At 45.0% G+C, this 25319-nt stretch overlaps 1 protein-coding gene and 1 long non-coding RNA gene across 2 annotated transcripts in view; one reads left to right on the top strand and one right to left on the bottom strand.

Annotated features, from left to right (window-relative positions):
• Nucleotides 1-25319, bottom strand: part of LOC125758489 (uncharacterized) — a 210298-nt gene that overhangs the window by 131078 nt on the left and 53901 nt on the right. The window lies entirely within an intron of this gene.
• Nucleotides 1-25319, top strand: part of LOC119394501 (origin recognition complex subunit 2) — a 69443-nt gene that overhangs the window by 19904 nt on the left and 24220 nt on the right. Inside the window, exons 6-9 of the mRNA XM_037661807.2 lie at nucleotides 702-910; nucleotides 5901-6033; nucleotides 11497-11596; nucleotides 25036-25179. Of these exons, the coding sequence (XP_037517735.1) occupies nucleotides 702-910; nucleotides 5901-6033; nucleotides 11497-11596; nucleotides 25036-25179 (586 nt within the window). The remainder of the gene's footprint in view (nucleotides 1-701; nucleotides 911-5900; nucleotides 6034-11496; nucleotides 11597-25035; nucleotides 25180-25319) is intronic.

Below are 25319 nucleotides of genomic sequence, written 5' to 3'. Positions count from 1 at the left end.
GTTCGGAGCAATCTGCTTTAACTAAGACTGTCTGGCAGCTGCAAGACACTAAGGAGAAGACGCGCAATCTTACGCTCCGTAAGCAGGAGAAGGTCGTCGCAAAAGTGAACAAAGAAGTGTTTCCAGTTCCTTTCTATGTGGCGGTCTTGCACACATGGGGGGGGCCAAGCATTGTGTTATGTTTTTTCCCCAATGCCAGAGCAGAAGTTATGCTGTACTTTGACGTGACACAACGCTTTTCTGAGGCATGCACCAATATCTACTTTTATTGTTTATGCAAGCCAGCTATAGTCATAACATCTCAATTTGCCATTCCATAACATACTCCGGCTTGTGTCTGAGCTTTTTCACTCGTGCTGGGCCAGTGTAATAGGACAAAAGAAATAGTGTGTGTATGATGGCTGTAAGGAAGGGAAAGGGTATCAAGCATAGTCGAGCCATTTACCAAACACTGTCTGTAAATGTAAACCATCTTAACCAACCTACCTCATTGTCTTGCTTCAATATTCATTGTTTATGTTACCTTTGTTCCTTAATTCATCGTTCGTTCTAGTAAATCAGTTCCTCTTATTCTATTGTGCAACCTTCCATGCTCAATGTCTGACCCAGGGAAGGTATTATAAATAAGTAAGTAAAGACATCCCTAAAAGGCGTGTGCTTGGAAGGGTGTTCATCATGCACCTGCTATTCATCCTTTCCAGACTGACCTCGGCAAGTACAGTAGCTACTTTACCAGTAACTCACGGTCAAAGACTTCCAACCACACACTGACCAAGCTTGGCAGGCCTGTAATGGCACCAGATGAGATTAACAGCATGTTGGAAAAGGTGAATGACCCCCATGTCAAGCACCGGGCAAGGCTGCTCTCAAACTACCACTCCTCCTTTGCACACTGGCTGGCACTCTTAAGGTAAGTGCATTGAATTAATGATGACTGATGATGATTTATGAAACTTGTTCTCCTTTATTCAGCTACGAATGGACAGTCAAAGAGGCTGCAATGGTGGTCTCTGGTGTAATTTTTATCACATGATTTCTGCAGAAATTACAAATGGAAATCTGGTACTAATATGTAAGTATGGGCATTATATGGAGAAATATCATTGGGAGCTGCTCTAAGGTAGAAAGGAACAAAAACGTCAATTTGTATGATATTGAGGAACACCACCCTTGTATTCATTGGTCTTACGGACTGACTGGAGTACGTATGCTATGATAAAGGAAAGACGAGTATTTTAAGGGCTCGTTTCTTAGCTAGACACTATATTAATGAAAACTAACAGACAATAATGCTGAAGAAAGTATAGGGGATGTTATTCGTTGTAATTGGGATAAAGTGTGAAGAAAGTAAAGTGGACGAAAAGATAACTTGCCGCTGGCAGAGACCGAACCTGCGACTGAACCTGCAACGAAGGTCGCAGGTTCGGTCCCTGCCGGCGGCAAGTTATCTTTTCGTCCACTTTACTTTCTTCACACTTTATCCTAATTACAATGAATAACATCCCCTATACTTTCTTTAGCATTATTGTCTGTTAGTTTTCATTAATATTGTATGCTATGATAGTGAGCTAAAATTATTAAGCACTTGAGTTCTTAAGCCATTCAAGAATATTGGTGAGATAATCATGATGTGGATCACACAAACAGTTTGTGTACTCTAAATTTGAACAAGTGAATGTTTTAGGAAACAATTTCAGTAATCAAGGAGTCACGGGGAAGTTTGATTTCACATAACCAGGTTTCAAGATTTATTTATTCGAAGCACATGTGATACATTGCATATGAGATATACAGATACAACCAGTAGCCATTATTAATGCTGTTGACTGTGTGGTTTCCAAGGTAGATTACAAGTTACTTCCAAGATCATAGGCAAAGGCTGCTCCATTTGTTTACTCAGTCATACCTGTCCCTTGATTGCTGAAAGAGTTGACGCTTGGGCAAGTTGGTATGGATTCATTACAAAATGTTAACGGCGCCTAAAAAGTTAGGAAAAGGGACGGAACAAACAGACAAAGAGCACCGACTTCTAACTAGCTTTATTTCGATAAAAAAGTGCATGGAAAATGAAAGGCACTCACATCATCTGACATGCTTCGAGCGTACAGCCATCTATGCCCTAAAGCCCGGCTAGGTAATCAAATTCTTGATTTGAAAGCGCATTAGAGGGTGCGCTAACACACTTTTCACCCAGCTCGTTTATCAGCTCTGCTTTGATAACCTTGCGAGTTAACTGAACCCTATGCCTCGCCATTACTCTGCTCCGATTGAAATGGGGTGTGCACCCACAGTCATGACAATGAATGCCGATGTGCCCCTGCATAGGGTTCAGTGCAACACTGGTTTAATTGGTTTCTCCTGGAACATACATCAAACAGTGCAATAAATGCAACACATGGACTAGCAACTTGTTCAGTGTTTGTTTTAAATGTGAAGCATGTATTGGCAAACAAAAGGCACCTTAAGCATATCTATATCTATCTAGCTGCCTACGTTTCCGTGCTCCATTTCATTAACTTGATATATACCATAGTTGCCATTGCATGACATGAGTGCATGACGAACGTAAATGAAATGTCCTAACATGAAAATTATGTCATGCATGTCATATACATCATGATTTACATGACATGGCCTTAGTGCTCTTGCAGCTGTTTCATTAGAGGAGTACTGACACGAAATTTTGAAGGCAAGATAACTTGTGAGATAGATTCGTGTGGACACACATGCATCATCTACAAAATATCAACGGCTAATATAGCCTATAACATATTTAATATCAATGTTAAAGTACATGTCACATGAAACACCCCACCTCACAACATCCACACTAACTTGTTTTTAATGTAAACAACCAACAACCACCTGCATCACGAGTTTGTGTTGGCTGCAGTGCTCCTTGCAAGTGCTCTCTCCTAGCAGGCCTTTTCAAATGAAAGAGGGAGCACCTCATTTATGGGCTTGCACGGGATTACAAAGGTTGACACCCTTGCCTAGGCAGTCCATTTTTGGGGGTAACGCATACTTACAATACCCCAGGGGGGATTATAGCAGCACCCAGGGAACCTTTGTTGAAAAGAGTTGTCAATGCGGCACTTGTGCACGTAGTTTTGTGTGCTCACGTAGCTAGCTATGTTTACATGAAAACACCTCTGAGCTATGTTTACATGAAACACCACACGTCATCGGCGTGTGGTCACGTGGTTATAGGTTGTGCTTTAAAATGTGTCTTTCTGCGATAATAAAGTTAGTTGTGAGAACAGCGCTGGTGCTCGTGTCCCTTGTTCATGTCTGTCCTGTTGTTTGCACTGAATCCACCCAATATGTTCACCTCTGAGTTCCGGCTCACTCGGCGCTCGTTGAAATAAAAACTGTGACTGGGCACTGTAAAACCATCTCCAAATAATTAACCATGGTGCACTCAAGAAAATGAGGTTTCCAGCCATGATAAGTGGGTCGACTCGTTAGCTGCATATTGCACCATAAAAAGCTAGATGTAAAATTTTTGTGTCAGTACTCCTTGATACATACCAAACTTGGCATGGCATGACAGGAGTGCATGACGGAAGTAAATGACAGATCCCAACATTGAAATCATCTCGTACATGTCATGTACTTCATGATTTACACAACACGGTCTTGGTGCTCTCGTGGCCGTTTCATTAACTTAATATATACCAAAGTTGGCATGGCACGACACGAGTATTAGTGTTTTTCTGCTTTCTGCAATACATATTCAAAAAGATGCCACATGACATGCCTGCTTGCACGCCATAATTGCTGTGCTCCCTAACATTCCGCCTGCAAATGACCACAGCGTTAGGCAACGTGTGCTACTGCCTAGCAGGCGATAGGACAGCTACAGTGGTGGTGGCTGTGCAATGACGAACTTTGAAGCAGCACGAGCGGTAACCACGGCGTCTGCTTATCACTGTCATGAACCGCCACGAGGGAAGCATATTGCTTGTATGTGGAACATTAGGGAGCACAGCGTGCAAGCAGGCATGTCGCATGGTATTTTTTTAATTTCGTGGTACCACCCACAGTAAGCAGAAAAACATTAATACTTAATAGATAGGAAAGCTGTAAACTGTCTAATTCATTGGTTCTCAAATGGGGTTCCGAGAAACCCAGGGGGGTCGGCGGAGACTCATTTAAATAAAAGCCAGCTGCATGCTGTGTTGTGACCTTCCCCACCTTTCTTTTTCTCACTGTAAGGGCTCCATCATCTATCCCATCGGTCCGCAAGGGTCCCCGAAAATTAATGGCTGAGAAACACTGGTCTAATTGGACATTTTGAAAGCTGATCTACAACTTTCTGATTGGAATTTTTTTCCCAGATTCGTTACTTTAGAAGTTTGTTGATTAATCTTGCCTTATTAAGAACATAAGCAGAGCAGAACACAAAAAATGGTGCGACTTACTACAGCAGTAGTCAGCAACGTGTTTGGTCACATCGTCTGCGTCGGCGTATTTTTAAACTCTGGCTAGAGTTAACTGGGGTACACTGTATACATGATAATTGGCATGACATGACCTTGGTGCTCCCGCAGCTGTTTCGTTAACTTGATAAATATGAAAATTGGCATGGAATGACATAGGTGCGCGACAAACATGACTGACTGGCAGTGACGTGAATATGCCCTGCCGCAGTGGTCTAGTGGTTATGGCGCTCGACTGCTGACCCGAAGGTCGCGGGATCGAATCCCGGCCGCTGCGGCTGCATTTTCGATGGAGGTGAAAATGCTTGAGGCCCGTGTACTTAGATTTAGGTGCACGTTAAAGAACCCCAGGTGGTCGAAATTTCCGGAGCCCTCCACTACGGCGTCTCTCATAATCATATCGCGGTTTTGGGACGTTAAACCCCAGATGATAATAATAGTGACGTGAATATCATGTCATGGTTGTTTCATTAGCATAGTGCATTCCGTCAGAAAAAACGTGATTTTTTTTATGGCAAGTGCTGGTGTGTCTACATTTCCATGTGTTCAAGTTGTTGCTAAAATTGTGGTTGAGTTTGTTGCAGTCATTAAAATGTTCGGTGCAGTTTCATTTCAATTTATGGAGCAATCTTAATGCATAAATGTATCTCCCCAATGGGTCTAACTCATGTCATCTCCTTTATATACCAGCTTCATACTTATAAACGAACATAGTAGAGGCAGCCCATGCAGGAGATGGCATTGACACTCAAGCTCTTATTTCTGGTTTTCAGCAGCAATCTTCATAACATACCGTTTGAAAACATGGTCAAGTGTTAGGGGTACTGACTTTACTGTTCCAACTTGTCGCTTCTCTCTGTTAAATGAAGGCCAAAGCTTCTGAACCATCAAAAAAGTACTGGTTGGCATCATAGTGCCCTGAATACCTTACTGTTATACTTGTTTCTTCTAAATTATCTTAGTTTTGATTATTAAAAGGTGGGTGTGTGGGGGCTTTTTCCATTCTGGTGATGGCGGCACGCCTGCACAAATGCCCTGAGCACCTTTCAAAACATTTTATGGGTGGCATTATTGATCGTCACAGATTTTGCTGTGTCAGATTTTGCTGTGTCAGCAGCAGATTTTGTTGTGTCATGACATCATGTAATATCAAAGGTGCCATTTTGAGACCGACTTTAGTACAAGACTTATGCGATTCCCAACTGACATACTTCGATAAGTATAATCCTTTTGCTTGTGATGAAATCACATGGTAGTTTTTTTATAACATTGGAAATATGTGTCAGTGCTTTCTTGAATCTTGCCTTCAGCATTAGTCCATGCTTTTAAAGTTCTTTTTAATTTTTTTTTTGCACAGCTGCACTGCCTGGGATGTCATGCTCTGGAGCATGTCTGTGCTTGTGCTGCTTCATACTGTTCTCTCTGTTTCTCTTTTCTTTTTTTTCTTCTTTTTTTAAGGGAAGGCTTCACAATCCTCCTTCATGGGCCTGGCTCAAAACTTAAACTTCTACAAAAGTTCAAGGAAGCTGTGCTGGCAGACTTTGCGAGTGTCACTGTCAATGGATTCAACCCTTCGTTATCCTACACAGAGGTAAGTGGTCGCTTTGAAAAAATGCTTTGCATAGTCAAATGATGTACGTGGGAGTGGTTTTTGTTAATTTGCACAGGCATAGAGTAGAGCACTGCAGAGAGCTGAATTTTCAATCCAGGCCCGGCCCGGGTGTACATGGCCTAGCCAGGGCCCAAGCATACACTACTAAGCTTCATCAGGATCCGGCCTTACCCAGGCATGCTGGAAGAAGTTTGTTGATGATTATTTGGTGCTATGGCTTTTCTAGCAGGCAGTCAGACGGAAAGTTTGATTTGTACATGCACCTAAATGTTAGTTTACCCATGGTGGTATTTTAGCAGTTAAGCTGCTGTGCTGCTGAGCTCTTGCCCACGAGTTTGATTCCCATCAGTGGCGGCCACCTTTCAACGGAGGCAAAATGGAAGAACACTTGTGTGCTTAGATATAGGTACATGTTAGAGAACTCTGGGTGGCTAAGCGTAATACGGTCCCGACTAGGGCATCGTGGTGTCAGTATGTAATACCCTAGATTCCCCTTCTTTCATTTCCCCTTTTTTCATTCATTCCTAGAACATACTATATATGTTGCTTATGCGGTGTGTGAATGGTTGTTACAATAAAAGTACATAGTGACAATTAAACAAAGCAAAAAGCTTGTGAAACAGTTTGCAACTAGCATGAAAAAACCGACAGAAGCAAATGCAAAGCATTTTTTTCAGCTCTGATGCTTTTATCTACACTTTCTTTCTTTTTTTAATTAGCAGTGACAAAGAAAGATGTAACCAGTACACCATAACCATGCTATACTTCAATGTGGAAGTAGCACAAAAACAGAACGGTGAAGAAGCAGCTGGTAACTATGATATTGACTCCAGAAATAACTGTGGAGAGATGTTAGTCGAATTCGTAGGATGGAATACGCTTCTCAAATTAGCACCTGCTTCCGAAAGCATAGAAATAGGGAGCGGACAGGGAAAAGCCGTAACAGACAAGCAAAGAACGAAATAGATTTTATTCTGTGTGGCAACTCAGGTATAGTTCAGGATGTTGATATGATAAGCAAGGATAAGTGCAGTGACCTTAGGTTAGCTTAGGATAGCCCCCAAGCTGAGAACTGGAGTGAAATTAATTTCCAAAAGGTAACTCAACCTAGACGTAGTCAGAACAAAATCGGAAGAATTTAGGATTGCGATTGAGAACAAACACGAAGCTTTAGAACAAGAGGAATATACTGACATCACGGGAATGAACGAAAAGGGTAACTAGACTTATCCTGAAGCAGCAATCAGAGTTGAAGGTAAAGTGCCAAAGCAAAGAGTAAGCAAACTCTCCCAATCCACAAAAGACTCAATAAAGAGACAGCAACGCATGAAAGTGAACATAATAAAATGTTTTGCTGGGCATCTTGGTTCGTAGTCTAGAATTCCCGACATGAAAGTGACTAACTCGATATCTAAACTAGAGTTCGTTGAGCTAACAAAGCTGATCAGCAACAAGAAAGTGAGTGACAGGAGGAACTGCAATGTCAAAGAGATAGAGGCATCATTAAACAAAGGCAGCAGCATCAGAACAGCTAAAAGGAAACTGTTTAGGAAGGACTAAAATGCACTCTCTAAAGGACAAGCTAGGAAATACAGTAAAAGTTCGTTAGTACAGGTTTCGCGGGACCAGGAAAAAATGTCTGAATTAACCAAGAAAATAATAAACATACGTCTATTACATCCATGCAATTTCATTTCCTTGACGAATACATAAATTCATTACTTATTTTGCATAAGAGCAGCGTAAAAAGCTTCAATTTTCGTCCTTCGCAACTTCATTCACAATGTGACCGTGGCTCAAGACCCCAGTGTCTTCAGTCAAAATGTGCTCTGAATCCATCCCTATGATGTACTGCCACCACCACATGCACGTACAATTGCGCTTGTCTGTTTAAGTGTTTCTTTCTAGTCCTCGTGTACATTTGCGCAACGTTAAATTTACCAGTACGTACAATAAGTTTTTCGTTGAAAAAATGGCTGGCAACTGATCGGTCATCCATCATAGTGTAGCAAGCGAGTTTTATGCCAGCATGCGGACCGTGGCTAAAGCTCTTCATCTTCAACAGCTTCCACCATGTTTGAGTTTTGTGACATTGCACGCATTAACCGAAGTCATAACGAAGCGACTGAGTGTCGCATCCGCTGTGGATGAGCTGTTGTCGCTGAAGACACGATCGTAACATCCATGCAGTTCTGAAGGCACACGTTCAACCTACATCCACAGTTGAAACGAAACTGCTGAGCACTGCATCTGCTGCTGAAGAAACCTGGCTCACCAATCCACATTCATAGATGGTGACTATGCAGTTCTGAAGGCACGTGGTGAAAACAAAACTACTGCTTGTCGCAGCTTTGAACCCAGTCGCTATCGATGCTATCATAGATAGAGCCTATGCAATTCACGTGCACCAAGTAAAATGGAAAACTAAACAAGTTTGCCGTAGCTGCTGAAGCTTTGGTCGCCAGCAATGTCGTTGTGGTAAGATTAGGGCAAGATCAGGGCTATAGGCTGGGTGATCCAATCTATCCCATCCAAAGCAACGAATCTAATCTTGTGTGAGCCTTGCTGTGTGTGGTTTGGCATTGTCATCCAAGAGCACAACACCTTCACTCAAGAGCCCTGGTCTATTTTGTCGAATGGTGAACCTGAGTTTGTTGAGGGTGTCGCAGTAGCTTGCTGCATTGATGGCCCTCCATGGAGGAAATCAAGGAAAAGCACACCTTTCACATCCCAGAATAATGTGGCCATAATCTTTCCTGCGGAGGCAGTGATTCCACTCCTGCGCCAACTGCGCCAAAGTGCGCCAAATTGTATTTACTGCGCCATCCTGATAATATCGACGAAATTTGCGCCAAACTGCGCCAAAGTCTCGGGTTTGGGGGCGTCTATCACCGGCAATCGCACCGCCGGCGCGTCAGAACATGTGCAGCTCGATCTTGGGGCTGCCAATGAAGTCGCAATCATGGACCAAGAATTATTCCGCTGAATAAATTGCGCTCGCGCGTGCGTTCCGAGTAAGCCACGATGCCATGCACGGTGCCGACGCAGCTTCTGTTCTGCAAGTCGGCTCGACAGCAAAACGCGCTCTCCGCAGAGGCTCGTGACGTCTAGGCCTATCGGTAGCGAGAAAGTGCGACGGTGATTCATCGGCGGACGTCGTCTGTTCCAGAAACGCTGCTGATAGCTCGTTTCAAGCGTCGCACGGCACGTAAGGAAAGCAGTGTTCAGTAATAACTACACGAGTGCCGCTAAAATGTCTGTCACTTCTGTTTCCGGACATCGCGGAATGAAATCTGGGATCGCTCGCAGTATATATATATGGGACAATATCGAACTTTCCTTGCTTCGCGTTTATGGAAGAGCACGCGAACGGTGCAAACGCGTTGACGCTTTTTCTCAGATGTACTTTATCCACGGATCTTCATCCAGAACAGCTTTTTCGTAATTCCTTCCGCCAGCGCGTCCGAGTTTGTAATCACTCTGCGGTAAATACCCCCTAAAAGGCCCTGCCCTTTCGAGTTCACGTGCTAGGGTTCCAATTCGAATTTTTTGCTTGCTTTTCTAAAAATGTCATCTCATTAGTAAAATCATATCTCCTGGTCGGAGGAGCCGCAAATGCGCAGCTGTCAGTAGCGGGCCCGTCGCTGACGGCCCACAGTGAAGCGGCTACGCCATGTTACACGTCCGCCCCTCGCTTTCGGGGGTCAATAGCTAACGGTTAAAAAAACTCAGTTTCGCTTAAGAGCGAAGCAATGAATGCGATACCAGAAAAATGTATTGTGAAACGAAGTAAGACTAGCAGCTAACTCTTTTGGATCCGATCTGCGTAACTCAACAAAACGCTGGTTTAAGGGAATATGGCCCCTCCAGGAACCGAAGCGTTTTCTTGCTCTGAGTTCTCTAAACGCGAAGTAAGCGTTGGGAGCACAGCAAGTTTACGAGCCGTCTCCTGATGCCTCGAGATAGCGCGCGCGCAAGCGACTGCGCCCTTCGAACGATGCGGTCCCCTTCCGCTCCCCTGGCGTCCCTTCATGCTCCTTACGAAAGACGGGCGGGGTGTTTCCTCTTTGTTTGATGAGCAATCGACGGCAGGCCCGCACGCGGGAAGATGTTATCTCATGCGCTGTCCGTGCGGCGGAGACAGACGGCCGACTAGTTTAATCTCCGCTTCAGCCGCGTTCGTCGCCAGCGCTCGCGAGCTTTTACCCGCGGCTAGAATGCGCGTGATGTTATTAATTTGGACTTTATACGGGAAATCACGGCAACGGCGACGGCAAAAATCCGCCGAGAGAGTCCATATAATTGCTATCGCGAGGGTCAATGTACGGGGCAGATTTTGCGCCCCCCCCTCTTAGCTGATCGGGGGGGGGGGGCACCCCCCCCTAGTCCCCCCTGTGCGCACGCCTATGCTCCTGAGATGATTTTTTCCATGAGATTTGCAATGAATCGAAATATTTCTAGCCTTCATAAGAGCCCCATAATAATACTCAGGTGCTTGAATGTTAATGCAATATGCTTCTGTATTGCACTCCAGGATGTAAAATTCGCTGCTCCAAAGTGCTCCCAGATGCAAAATTATCTGCTCCAAAGTGCTCCAAGATGAAAATATTGCTGCTCCAAAGTGCTCCGAAACGGAAATCTTGCTGCTCCAAAAATTGCTCCAAATCAGAAGTCCTCGATAGCATCACTGTGCGGAGGGTGACAGTTTGGTTTTTTTCCATCATTGGTGAACTGGGATGCTTTCACATCATTGAGGCTGCCTTGGTGTCTGGTGCAAAGTGGTGCACCCATGGCCTGGGATGATTCTGAACTCATTTTCCTCTCATGTGTACTGCATCAAGTGATGAAGGTTGATTCCCATTCTTGCACTCTTGTGATTCAGGGTGAGGTTTTTCGGCATCCATCTTGCAGGCACTTTTCGGTCACTTGACACATCATGGAACATGTGATGGGCCTGAGCATGACCAATATGCTGTGTGGATGCCGTGTCTGGCACCTTTATGCACCTGCTTGCCAACACCATGCCCTGTACTCTAGCAACGTTGTTTTCATTCTTGGATGTGGAGGGATGCCCACTTTGACCATCATCCTCTACACATTGCCCTGCTTCATTGGACATACAACAGCAGCAACCAACCATTTGATGAGACGTGACCTCTTCACCATTGGGGGCCAGGAAGCAAAACGAGCCCTTAAAAGTAATCTTCCTTTGTTCGCTGATTTACTTAGTAACTCTCTTAGCTTAGGAAACATCTTGCTCCCTAAAAGGCGCATAAAATATTTGATTATTTTAAGAACTACACAATGTAGTAGAAAATTAACTGCATATTTGAAATCGGCACTCTCTGTTCAAGTTTCATCAAGATGAATCGAATATTGAAAAAAAAAAAAACATTTGCCCCTTTCAAAAGAGGAAAAAATGTTTGTCTTTTTCTGCCTTAGATTCTTCACAGCATCCTGCAGTGTATCCCAAGTGGCGATGCTGTGCAATTTCTTGGATCAGCTCTGGTGAATCACATAGTTGAACATTTCTCAAGAAATGGTAAGACATTCTTGGAACGTTCTTCGACAGACTAATTCAGGCTGAAAGGTGGCAAAAAATAGCGCAACTTTTTGAACCAAACATTAAATTTTTTACAGGCTTCTTGTTTTAATGTCCTAAATAAATGGGAACATTCATTGACCTAGCTGACCATCATTATATGTGAATGTACAGTTCATTCGAAGGGAGCTGTCAGCTATTATTAAAAGCAGCATAATTGAAAAACTTTTGTACATCTATTGGTAATAAGTCCCTGATTAGAGTTCTCTATACACATGGAGAAGTACATTGGGTCCTTGCATCGTATATCAGCAGTAATCAATGTGTAATGAAGAAGTGGACCCTGCAGAGCTCTGCAGTCGGATCGTCGGCGCTACACAGGAGAAGCTTGTGCTGTGAGTTGTTGCTGTTTGCGCTGGCTAGGCCCACGCTCCTGTGCTGTCTCGTGTAACAGTTCCTGTTGTCCACGCCGTGTCTCAGTTCTTTATTATAGATGGCAGAATCCAACGGGTGTGTACCCTTTAAGAGTGTATTGGACTGCACAGTCTGCCGAAAAAAAAAAGCTAAATAATTAATTTTTATTTATCTGTTTATTTTATGCATTGCAATTTTAATTAAAGGGATTGTATTTTCTGTCTTTCGTTCTCCCCTTGATAGAAACGGTGCATTGTGTATGATATGTAAATGATCAGTTATACAGTGTCAAGTTTTGATCTTCATTACAGCAGAGTTGTAAACATTAAAATACACTTTGCCTTTTTCTACAAGCAGCATGAGTATGCACTCTGTGTCTACAAATGTACATCACTAGTAATTGCTGCATTGTTTAATTCCTTGGCCCCAGAAGGGCAGTAGTTCTTTTTCTTTATACGTAAAGGATTAACTAACTTTATTCGTGCAAGCCTGAATGTGACCTTTTCAGACACCAATTAATTCTGCATATTTAAAATGTGGTTTCACTATGCCTCTTGCCTCTTCAGAATCATGAAAAGTCTACAGCTGTGAAATGGATTAAGACTTCTTAGTTCTTCTGTAAGCTTTCAATGTTTGAAGAATGGGGACACCCTGTATCCTCTCTCTAAAGTAGTGCAAGATAATAACATTTAATGAGTATTTCAAGTCTAGTGTGTTTGTAAAGCATAGCCACTTGAAAAATATTTAAGAGATGTGAAGCATTGTGAAACTAACATTGCAAACAGCAAAATGAACCTGCTGCATGACTAAACACCGACACCGCATGCACACACCCTGTTGTATACTTTACGCAGTGAAATCTGGTTGATGTGATTCTACAGAATGTTTTTTTTTTTACAGCAAAAGCTGTTATGAGATCATTTCAACGGCCGTTTTTGGTGCCATAGTTGTCCGCCGCCATTGCCGGTGTCCGTAACTGCTATCACACGAAATAAAAAAAAAGGAAATAAGAAAAAAAAAATCCAGAATGGAACGAGGTTCGAACCTGGGCCCTCTGCATGGGAGCCTCACGGCCATGCCGGTGCTTGAAACTGCGTTGCAAAAAGATCCTATACAGGCTTCGTCTCGGGAAGGAACAGCATTAACATATGTAATGTAGTGTGGTAGAAGAGTAAAATAACAACCAGGCGTCACACAAACGCGAATTCTGTAACCGGGCGTCACACAATCCGAATTGCACAACGAGTGGGTTGTTGAATGCTTCCAACCCATTACAAAGGTGTCTGCGATAATTCTTCATTGTCAGAAGCCACAGCATCAACAAAGTGCACATAATGCCTTACAGGTGTTTAGAGAGTACCACGGTTCTCAGCAGAATGACGAAAAATTGCATAGTGGCTGCTTCCCTACTTCACAAAAATTATGATTTGCAGCGTAGTGGGTTCCTCGCAAGTGCACTTCTATTGGTTGCCAAGGAAGCCCATAAGGCTCTCATGATCCATTTCCTCAGGCTCTCAATACAGTTAATTCCCTCTCTCTCTCTCACTCTTTGTTTCTCTGGTTAACATATGTTATAAAGCGTGGTGGGACAGTTAAATAACGACCGGGTGTCACACAATAGGAATTACGTAACTAGTGGGTTGTTTAAAGCTTCAAACGTATTACAAAGGGCTCAGCCATAATTCTTCGTCATCAACCGTCGCATCAACAAAATGCGCATAATGGCTTACAGATGGTACCTCGCTTATCCGCAGAATAACGAATAATGTCGTGGTGGGCGCTTCCCAACTTCCCAAAAATTATGATTTGTGGCATAGTGGGTACGTTGCTAATGTACTTGTATTAGTTGCCACAGGAGAGTTTATAACGGGCTCTAGAAATGCCGCTCTTCCAGCTTTCGCTGTGACTGTGCTGCACTTTCCGCGCAGGCCTGGTTTTTTTCTGTTTTTTTTTTTCGGATTCCTTTTTTACTTTTCCCAGTTAACCCATCTGAGCAATGTATGTTCATAAGATTAGCTTAATACAGTTTGAATTTTCACATTAAACTGGATAATATGGCTGTGGAGGGGGACTCTTACTGCTATGTGTTGGTGAGAAGCGGGTGACATTGCATACCAGCGAACAACATGGACTGATCACACGTAAGTTGCAAAGTGTTCGTGGTGATCTTATAAACAGCAGTGCCACTTTCTGTGGTGTATCAAGCACCTGCCCCACATTAAAGGGACACTAAAGAGCAAAACGATTTTTTGTCGCATTAGTAAAGTAGTCCTCCACGATACCAAAAACACCACACTTGCTGCGAGAAGACGCTTAATAAGCGAGAAAACGCGCAAAAAGAAAATACAGGGGGCGACGCCACCTTGGAATTCCCGCACCATTTGCCGTGATGTCACATATTTTTGACGGCGCCTGCTTGGGCCTACGTAGTTCCTAATCGGTTAAATCGAAGTACATTGTCCTCTGAGGCGGCCAGAGACTTGACATAACGAGTTTGTGGAAATTTCTTCAAGCCGGTGATGCCAAAATACGTTAAATGCTCTTTAAAGTCTTTTACGTCACGAATTACAAAGTTCGGCGCGAAATTTAAAAATGAAACTTTGAACTTGGTTTTCTCCTCTAATAATAAACCTATGGTGGTGAAATAAACTACACAAGAGTTCTCCGAGCACACTTTAACAATCTAAACCAATTCATTGTTTCTCTTTAGTGTCCCTTTAAAGACAAACCTTGACTTGGTGTGACTTTGTTCATAAACACTTGACCAGGGATGTGTGCAAAGCCTCCAACAGCTGATGTTAGACATCTTGGAGCTTTGGATAACGTGCAATTTTTTAATGATACGTCTAATTCTCTGGTTCCTGGGAAAATCATATGGATAATGTCCCACTGTACTGAAGCTTGCTGTGTATGTCGAGTCAGAAGTGTTTCAATATGTATGCAACAAATTTTCTAACTATCATTGTTTTCGTCAGTGTATTATCTGATGCACTATCTTATTGTGCATGGTTGTGCTCACTGCATCTGAAATAAATGGCTTCATATCACTAAGGCAATCACATTGCCACTGATGAAAAAAATGCGGTAAAAGCTCATTAACCTGACCCCTGTTAATTCAGAAAATTGGATAATTTGTAGGTGTTCTCTGGTCCCGGTGAGCATATGTATTGTTTATGGCATCAATCTCTCATTAAGTCATATGGCCAAATATGACTGAATTAACGAGAGTTATTTCAGTCGTATTTCAGAGCAACCCGGTTATTTCAGACGATCCTCAGGGCGCGCCAAGCATGAAGTGCCGCAAATGTGCGACGCAAAGGAGCAAAAACATCATTTACGAACCACTGAAACGGCCACGGGCCTTCAGAAAGTCGTGGTTGCCATCCACAACCTTACCACAATCCCTCTATTGGCAGTTAAAGCTTCAGCCGTGTCTGCAAACTTGTCTTGTTTTATATCTCACTTGGCGCACGCAAGCCCTTGGGCGTTGATCGCGTCAATAACATCATCATTGTCGTCGTCAGCCCAACTATGCCCACTGCCAGGCAAAGGCCTCTCCCATGTTCCGCCAATCAACCTGGTCCTGTGTTTGGTGCTGCCACGTTATACCCGCAAACTTCTCAATCTCATCTGCCCACCTAACTTCCTCTCTCCCCCTCACGAATTTGTCCCCGCCACGGTGGTCTAGTGGTTATGGCGCTCGGCTGCTGACCCGAAGGTCGCGGGATCAAATCCTGGCCGCAGAGGCTGCATTTTCGACGGAGGCAAAAATGTTTGAGGTTTGTGTACTTAGATTTAGGTGCACATTAAAGAACCCCAGGTGGTCAAAATTTCCGGAGTCCTCCACTACGGCGTCCCTCATAATCATATCGTGGTTTTGGGACGTTAAACCCCAGATATTATTATTATTATTATTGGAATCCAGTCAGTTACTCTTGACGACCAGTGGTTATCCTGCCTACGCGCTACATGCCTTGCCCATTTCTTCTTCTTGAGTTCAACTAAGGTGTCCTTAACACCCGTTTGTTCCCTGACCCACTTTGCTCTCTTCTTGTCTCTTAAGTACCCCTATTATTTTCCTTTCCATTGCTCGCTGCATTGTCCTCAGTTTAAAAGGACCGACAACTGATTTTTCTCGACCCATTTTTTTTACGGCGCGACAGAAAGCTTACCCTTCCCAGTGTTCGTAGCTGCAGTAGTTAATCCCAAAAGCACGTAGTTATTTTACAAACAGTATTTTTCGATCTGAAAGGCTCTAAACATGGATGCACCTTTCCTCCAGCAATGCTGAGAATTGATAGCGATGCCGCCAGCCCTTCTCACGATTTGTGAAAGCTATCGTAGTTCTGCTTTCGCAGGAGTTTCTGTAACTATGCTCAACCGCCTTTATTTAGAGCTTTTCAACTATTTTTGAAAATAACAAGCTGTTACAATGAGATGATGTGGCATTATACACCTTCCCTGTATTTGTACCGCATTGTGTGCACATGCGTCCAAGGTTGCCTGCGCCTGTGTCATGGGTGGCTTGTCCCGGCATCGTTACTCTCTTGATGCACGAGCCAAGCCAAGTCATCGAAAACGTCACAATGTATATGCGCGGCCGCGCCGAGTAGCAGCGCGCGTCATTTTTGAGACGAAGTGTAGGTAGCAAAACAATGCCGCTCCAAAATGTTAGCGACCTGGAAACTGCGCGCACGGTTGCATTAGCACACTGAAAAGTTGCTCAAGAAGTGCTGATGAGCATGGGATCAATACATCACGCGAAGGCAGCGCCACTTTAATGCATACTACTAACGCAGGCCAATATAAACATTTTAATGGAACAATACCTTTTAATATAAAGAAACGAACAATATTTCAATACTAACAAAAAGATCGCCGACTGCGTACAGCAATCAACTCTCACGTGGCCGGGTTCATCAGATTGTTCATGTTTTTGCCGCCAGAGGTACCACAAGTCATTTTTCACGACTTTCAGTTAAGAAATAAAAATATATAAATCCACTTCTCACGAAAAAAACATGGTTGGTTTGAGTCAATGCGGCGGACAATCTTTCCATCGGTGGAGTAATCTCGTTTCATGTTCTGGGCAGTTGTCCGTCCCTTTAAGTTGAGCCCTCTTTGTAAGCCTCCAGGTTTCTTCTTCGTAGGTAAGTACTTGTAAGATGCAGCTGTTATATACCTTCCTCTTGAGATAGTGGTAAACTACTATTCATGATTTGAGAATGCTTGCCGAATGTGCTCCATCCCATCGTTATTCTTCTAGTTATTTCACTCTCATGGTTCAGCTCCGCGGTTACTACCTGTCTTAAGTAGATGTATTCCTCTACAAATTCCAGTGCCTTCCTACCTATTGCAAAGCGCTGTTCTTTTCCTAGGTTGTTGCACATTAGTTTAGTTTTCTGCATATTAACCCTTTGAGACGCTATGTACACAATTGTGTACACCACTTGTATTTGCTATTTGTATCATCTAGGGGCTCAAAAAAAGCAAGATATATTGCGCTTTGGACGAATTGAACCTGCTGCATAATAAGTTTGTCTTCATTTAACTTAATTTTTGAGCGTACTGTTGCATATGACCACTTTGCCGAAGGAGCTACCATATTCGACGAGTCGTTCGACGTGGCACGTCCTGCGACCCACGTCAAAAGTACAATTTTTCTTTGCTCAGCATGGACATAACCGAAAACAAGTTTGCACTATATTTCCAACCTGAGATTCCATTCTGTTTATACAAAAACAGAGCATGAATAGCTTCAGCATAAATAGATATTTAATTACAAAGTAATTAGGACTTATTACTATAACACGCATAAATTAACATATTACGACATTATTTTTGTTGTAATACAATATCAAGTGCCTTGAAATAACATTTTATCAATTTGATGCATTTACAGACAGTTGTTCATAGGTGACGTCTGAAAGGGTTAATTTTCAGACCTACCGTTCTGCTTTCCTTGTCCAATTTAGTAGTCACGAGTTGCAATTCTTCCCTGAGTTACTCATCAATGCAATGTCATCAGCGAATTGCAGGTTACTGAGATACTCTCCATTAACTGGTATCCCTAACTCTTCCCAATCTAAGGCCCCGAAAACCTCCTGTAAGATCGTGTCTCCCTGCCTTACACCCTTCTTTATTGGGATTCTGTCGCTTTCTTTATGGAGGACTGTGGTGGCTGTGGAGCCGCTGTAGATTTTGTTGTGTTATCGTGTTTGTGCATCGTGGTGCTGACGCAGACGCGCTTCGCTATCAGCGGTGACTCGGACTGTTGGGCTTCGTGACGTCAATGCTCGGTGTGATAGTGGCTCGAGCATGTATATAAGAACCACCCCTTTTCCTTCTTGGTTGTAAGACAGTTGGTTGTGTGACCGAATAAAAATGTGTTGCACTTAGCCACCGTGTGCTACCTGCCGGTCTCGCCCGGTTTAGACGAAGATATAATAGTGACGACGAGGATGGGATCCTGGTGAATCCGCACTGCCGACAGACGCCAGGCACTTTTGGGAGCGGAAGACTTCAACATGGCAGCGGCTGGCAAGTTCGAACCCTTCCTCGAGGACGGAGACGAGGATTTCGAATCGTACATCGAGCGGTTTGAGCACTTCTTTCGGGCGACCCAGGTGAGCGACGACCTCAAGGTTTCGGTGTTGGTTACCGCTATTGGGAAGAAAACCTATCGCACGCTTAAAAATCTACTAGCTCCCGCGAAGCCCGAGGAGAAAGAATATGCGCAACTAATTCAAGCCCTCAAGAAGCATTATGCTCCGGAACCCATGGTCATAGCGGAACGTTTCCGATTCAACCGCCGGATTCAGCAGGACACAGAACCGGTGGCGGGCTTTGCGTTGGAATTGAAGAGTCTGGCTGCCTCCTGCAATTTCGGGGCATTTTTAGATGAAGCTTTGCGGGACCGTTTCGTTGCCGGGCTGAAAGACGAGACAACGCAAGCAGAGCTTCTGAAGAGGGCCACACTGACGTTTGCAGAGGCGTGCGAACTAGCCCGAAGTATTGAACTAGCCCGTTCCGAGACGAAGAAATTCCAGCCGGAGGGGCAAGAACTGGGTGTCCACGCCGTACAACGACAAGCTCTGAGTTCAAGGTCGGGACAGCCGCGTGGAGACTACATGGAACCCAGAGCAGCGAAAGAAACAACCGGTTGGGCTTGCTACCGCTGCGGAGCCACCTCCCACACCGACGAAAGGTGCCCGTTCAGGAAATACCGCTGCCGCGCCTGCAAACGAGTGGGCCACTTGGCAAGAGCGTGCCGATCGTCCGCCAGCACAGCACACTATGCGGAGGACAGTAGTGGTGAGGACAATATTTTGCTACAGAATGTATTTTCGTGTAACGAGAGTGTCCGAAACTATACTGTAAACGTACGGGTCGGGGGTCGTAATGTGCCGATGCAGATAGATACGGGCGCGTCTGTTTCTATCGTCCCCGAGACTCTCTATCAGCGACACTGGGCCGGGCGACCGTTGTTGCCGTGCAGCATAAAGCTAAAAGCCTATGGGGGAACGCCGTTAACGGTGCTAGGCAAGCTGATGATGCCGGTAGAGCACAACAACCAGACAGCGACGCTGCCTCTGATCGTTGTCCGTACGTTGCAAAAGAGTGAGACTGCGTTGCTAGGGCGAGACTGGTTGGAATCTCTTAAATTGGATTGGTTGAGTGTGGATGGGGTGAGGATCGATCGAGTAGCTAGCTTGCTTGAGAGGTTCTCGGAAGTGTTTGAACCAGAGCTGGGACAGATAACGGATTGTCAAGTAAGCTTGTTGCTGAAGGAGGGCACAACACCGGTCTTTTGTAAACCTCGACCGGTGCCCTTCGCACTCCGAGATCCCGTTTCCCAACAATTGAGGGCCTGGCAGAACGCAGGGGTGATTGTTCCCGTCCTAAAAAGCGACTGGGCCACGCCGCTGGTGGTGGTTCCAAAAGGAGACAACACAGTCAGGATTTGCGGAGACTACAGAATGACGGTGAATCCCTGCTTGCGCACCGATCATTATCCGCTACCAGTCATGGAAGATTTGTTTGTAGCCTTGCATGGGTGCAAATATTTCACTGTGCTTGACCTTTCAACCGCGTATCAGCAGCTGCAGTTGCACCCTGACTCGCAGTCTTTGCTCACGATAAATACGCACCTGGGGCTGTTTAAGTTTACGCGCCTACCGTATGGGATAACCAGTGCACCCTCGATATTCCAGGCAGTCATGGACGAGGTTCTAGGAGGCCTAGATAAAGTCGCCTGCTACCTGGATGATGTGTTGATTGCCGGGGAAAGTTTTGAGGAGTGTTGGGAAAAGGTGGAAAGCGTGCTGACAAGGTTCAAGAAACGAGGCATTAAATTGCGCAAAGAAAAGTGCAAGTTTTTCGAACCATCGGTGGCGTATCTGGGTCACGTGCTGGACGCAAATGGCATTCGGCCATCCGATGATAAGGTGCGCGCTATCAAAGACGCGCCGACACCCAAGAACAAACAGGAGCTTCGAGCATATTTGGGCATGCTCAATTTTTATGGCAAATTCGTTCCGAACATGTCAGCAGAGCTGAAACCATTGTACGAGTTGTTGGGCGAGAATGTTAAGTGGCAATGGACGGACAGGGTGGCGGATACTTTTAAGAGATCTAAGGATTGGCTTATGCATCCCAGAGTACTAGCATACTACAATCCGGATCAGGAACTGGGTATGGTATGCGACGCCTCGGCATATGGACTAGGGGCGATCTTATTCCATAAAATCGCGGGGGTCGAAAGACCGATAGCGTTCGCATCGAGGACACTAAGTCAGGCAGAGCAGGGCTACGCCCACCTGGAGAAAGAGGCTCTTGCAGTTATTTTCGGTCTAAAGAAGTTCCACAAATTTTTGTTTGGTCGAAAATTTTCCGTTTATTCAGATCACCAACCCCTGGTTGGAATTTTCGGGCATGGCAAGCCAATCCCTACAATGGCAGCAGCCCGGATACAGCGGTGGGCCTTAATTCTTGCAGCGTATGACTACCGATGGGTCTACCGAAAGGCAAGCGAAATCCAAAATGCTGATGCCCTTTCACGGCTACCGCTCCGAGACAAAGCAGAGGAGTCGGAGGGCATTTATTTCTTTTCGGTGTTAGACGAGGCTGCATTGTCGGCAAGGGAAATCAGATCGGAAACGCGGAAAGATCGATTGCTGTCCAAAGTGTTGTTTTTACGCAGAACGGGTGGCCTGCGCATGTGTCGGACGACGATCTTTCACCATACTTCGTTCGCCGTAACAAACTGTCGGTAGACCAAGAGTGCGTAACATGGGGCAATCGCGTGGTTATACCAGCTTCGTTGCGACAGAAGGTTCTAGAAATGCTGCACGAAGGTCACCCAGGGATGACTCGAATGAAAATGCTGGCAAGGAGTCATGTCTGGTGGCCTCGCTTAACGCTAGACATAGAGCAAGCGGTGAAAGAGTGCATCACTTGTCAGTTGTCACAGAATGCGACAGCTAGAGTGCCACTAATGTCATGGGGCTGGCCAACGCGTAGATGGCAGCGAGTTCATCTAGATTTTGCGCAAAGGGACCAGCATTTCTTTTTGGTCCTAATGGACGCTCATTCGAAGTGGGTTGAGGTGTTTGTCATGACAACAACAACAAGTGAAAAGACAGTAGAGAAGTTGCGAGGTGTTTTTGCGGCCTACGGACTACCAGAGGAGATCGTGACCGACAACGGGCCCCAATTCACATCGCAGCACTTCGCAACATTCCTGAGCAGAATGGAATTCGTCATTCCAAATCTCCTCCCTATCACCCAGTTTCGAATGGTAGCGCCGAACGGTGCGTTCAGACCGTCAAGAAGGACTTGTTTAAACATATACTAGACGAAGAAAGAAAAGGAGACAAGAAGTCCATGCAACATCGCATAGACCAATTTCTCTTCAGTTATCGCAACACCCCGTCCAGCACCACTGGTGAGACCCCGGCCCAGATCTTCTTGTCATGGCAGCCAAGAACCAGGCTGAGTCTGCTGCACCCGGACATGGAACAACGCATGCGCGAAAAGGGGGAGCAGACGAAGCTCCACGCAGACCAGAAACGAGGGCCATGGAGAGACTTTTGGGAAGGCAACCAGGTTTTGGTAAAAGGACTCCGCCCGGACGACGACAAATGGCTGTTGGGTACCATTGCTCAGCGGTGCAGCGCATGCACGTACATTGTTCGCGTCGGAGACGAGGACCGATACGTTCACGCTGATAACCTGCGACGGCGTACATTTCAGGAGAACCGGAGCTGGCTTAAGGCGGCGGGAACAGTACTGGACGGGCCAAGAGTGGAAAACAAGGGTCCGCTCTTCAGGGACACTAGAGAGCCCACCTCGACCAGCACGCCTGCTCGGCTCAACGATCAGGACCAACCAGCAGCGAACTTGACGTTACCAGCAGCTGAATCGGCAGGGCCTTCTACCGAGCCGTCTCCGGGCCTTCTACACGACAGCGGTCCGACGCTCGACAGTGGTCCCCATAACGGCGACCCCTCGGGACAATCAACACCGCAGCTTCGACGTTCTACCCGGTTGAGGCGACCGCCAGACCGTTACGTGCCGTGACACGAAACCTCGTGAGGGGAGAGGAGTGTTGTGTTATCGTGTTTGGTGCATCGTGGTGCTGACGCAGACGCGCTTCGCTATCAGCGGTGACTCGGACTGTTGGGCTTCGTGACGTCAATGCTCGGTGTGATAGTGGCTCGAGCATGTATATAAGAACCGCCCCTTTTCCTTCCTGGTTGTTAGACAGTTGGTTGTGTGACCGAATAAACATGTGTTGCACTTAGCCACCGTGTGCTACCTGCCGGTCTCGCCCAGTTTAGACGAAGATATAATAGATTTCTTCCAGTATGCTTATATATGGTTCGTTGACGCCCTGATTCCGCAGTGCGTGCGTTACTGCTGATATCTCGACCGAATCAAATGCCTTCTCATAATCAGTGAAGACTATATACAGGAGTTGGTTATATTCCGCGCATATCTCTATCAGCTGATTGATAGTGTCAATGTGGTCTATTGTTGAGCAACCTGTACGAAATCCTGCTTGGTCCTTTGGTTGATTGAATTCTAATGTTGTCTTAATTCTATTAGCTGCTATCTTTGTAAATAGCTTGTAGACAACGGACAGTAAGCTGTAATTCGACCTGTAATTTTTCAAGTCTTTGACATCCCCTTTCTTATGGATTAAGATGACATTAGCATTCTTCCAAGATTCTGGTACCCTCACCGTTAATAGACATTTCATATACAGGGTTGCCAGTTTTTCTAACACAATCTGTCCAATGGCTTTACCTCTTTGCACTCCCTCTAAGGCTTTCGTTACTTCCCATGTCGTTACTGGTGGGATGTCCACTTCCTCTGGGCTACTACTACTTCTTACATTATTATCCTGGTTGTCTCGGCTACTGTACAGATCTCTGTAAAACTCCTTAGCTACATTAACTGTCCTATCCATATTGTGAGTGAGCTTGCCTTCCTTGTCCCTTAGTGCATACATCTGGGCCTGTGCCCAGTTTTCTCTTCACCGCTGTGAGGCTGCGCCCATTCTTTAGAGCATGTGCAATTCTCTCCATGTTATAACTTCATATGTCGGCTACTTTACGCCTATTGATTAACTTCGAAAGCTGTGCCAGTTCTATTTTGTCTGTTGTGTTTGAGGCTTTCATGCTTTGACGTTTCTTAGTGAAGTTTTTCGTCCCCTGGGAGAGCTTGCCAGTGTCCCGTCTAATGACTGTACCTTCGACTTCCACTGCACACTCCGTAATGATGCTTGTCAGATTATCATTCATTGCGTCAACTCTAAGGTCGGTTTCCTAGGCTAGAGCCGAGTATCTTTTCTGAAGCGAGACCCTGAGTTCCTGTACTTTATCTCTCAGCGCTAGCTCGTTAATTGGCTTCTTGCGTATCGCTTTCTCCCATTCCTTCCTCAAGTCTAGGCGAATTCTAGACCTTACCATTCTATGGTCACTGCATCGTATCTTCCCAACCACTTCCACATCCTGCACGATGCCAGGGTGTGCACACAGTGTGAAGTCTATTTCATTCTTAGTTTCGTCATTAGGGCTCCTCCACGTACACTTCCGCGTCCACATCGATAACGAGTGGGGTCAAAGCTGTGACAAGCAGTAGTTTCAGTTTCGCCGCAGGCTTTCAGAACTGTGTAGTCGCCATCCATGATTCTACTAGCGAGCCAGGTTTTTTCAGCAGCAGATTCAGTGAGCTCAGCAGAGCTCAGCAGTTTCATTTCGACTGTGTGCATAGGCTCTGTGCGTACCTTCAGGACTGCGTGGGCGCTATGATAGTGTCTTTAGTGGCAGTGGCTTTGTCTACAGCGGATGCAGCACTCAGTATCTTCGTTTTGACTTCTGACAATGCGCGTGGAAAGTCACAAAAGCCAAACATGGTTCAAGTGGTTGAAGATAAAGAACTTCAGCCGCAGTTCACATCCTGGCATACAACTCACTTGCTACATTGTGCTGAACGAACAATCAGTTGCTTGCCATTTTTATGGCAAAAAAAAAAATAAATGTCACATTTGTGTGGTGGTGTTGGTGGCGACGGTACGTAATAAAGAGGTGGGTTCAGAGCACGTTTCAGCAACATGGGGGCCTTGATTCGCGGTCACATTGTGAACGAAGTCGCGAACGACGAATTTACGGCTTTTACACTGCTCTTTGCAAAATAAGTAGTGGATTTACGTATTTACCAAGAAAATGAAAATGCGTTGATGTAATAGATACTTGTCTATGGTTTTGTGGATACTTTAAATAATTAGACATTCGGATAATTCATACATTTGTTCCGGACCCATAAAATCCGATTTAATGAGCTTTTACTGTAGTTGGGATTGGTGGGCCTGATCTTTCATTCGTTCACATGCTAAAGCGGACGAACACTTATACATGAGGTACATTTGCAAATGCGTGCCTCATTCCTTGTTTGATTTACAATGCTCAGCTATCACCAACTGGCCCCAGTTTACCTGCCTCAACCATTCCTCTCTTCAGATGCTGAGGACACTTTCATTCTTATCAACAACATTGATGGTTTGGGCCTGAGGAGTGCAAAAGTCCAGGAAATACTCTCCACGCTTTCAACAGCTCGTCACATTCACATAATTGCTTCAGTGGATCACATCAATGCTGCCTTATGTAAGCATAAATATTTGCTTGATTTCTGACTAACCTAACATTCGTTGTCAAAGTGTCTTTTTGTATCGTGTATTCCAAGCAGCAGTTGTAGTGACTTTCTCATGTCCCTGCATGTCACCTCTCATTTTCTCTAGTGTGCT

Source organism: Rhipicephalus sanguineus, chromosome 5, assembly GCF_013339695.2.
Source record: "Rhipicephalus sanguineus isolate Rsan-2018 chromosome 5, BIME_Rsan_1.4, whole genome shotgun sequence".
NCBI classification, from domain to species: domain Eukaryota; kingdom Metazoa; phylum Arthropoda; class Arachnida; order Ixodida; family Ixodidae; genus Rhipicephalus; species Rhipicephalus sanguineus.
The sequence above is the reverse complement of the archived record's forward strand: the minus strand, read 5'-3'. Positions and strand labels throughout refer to the sequence as shown.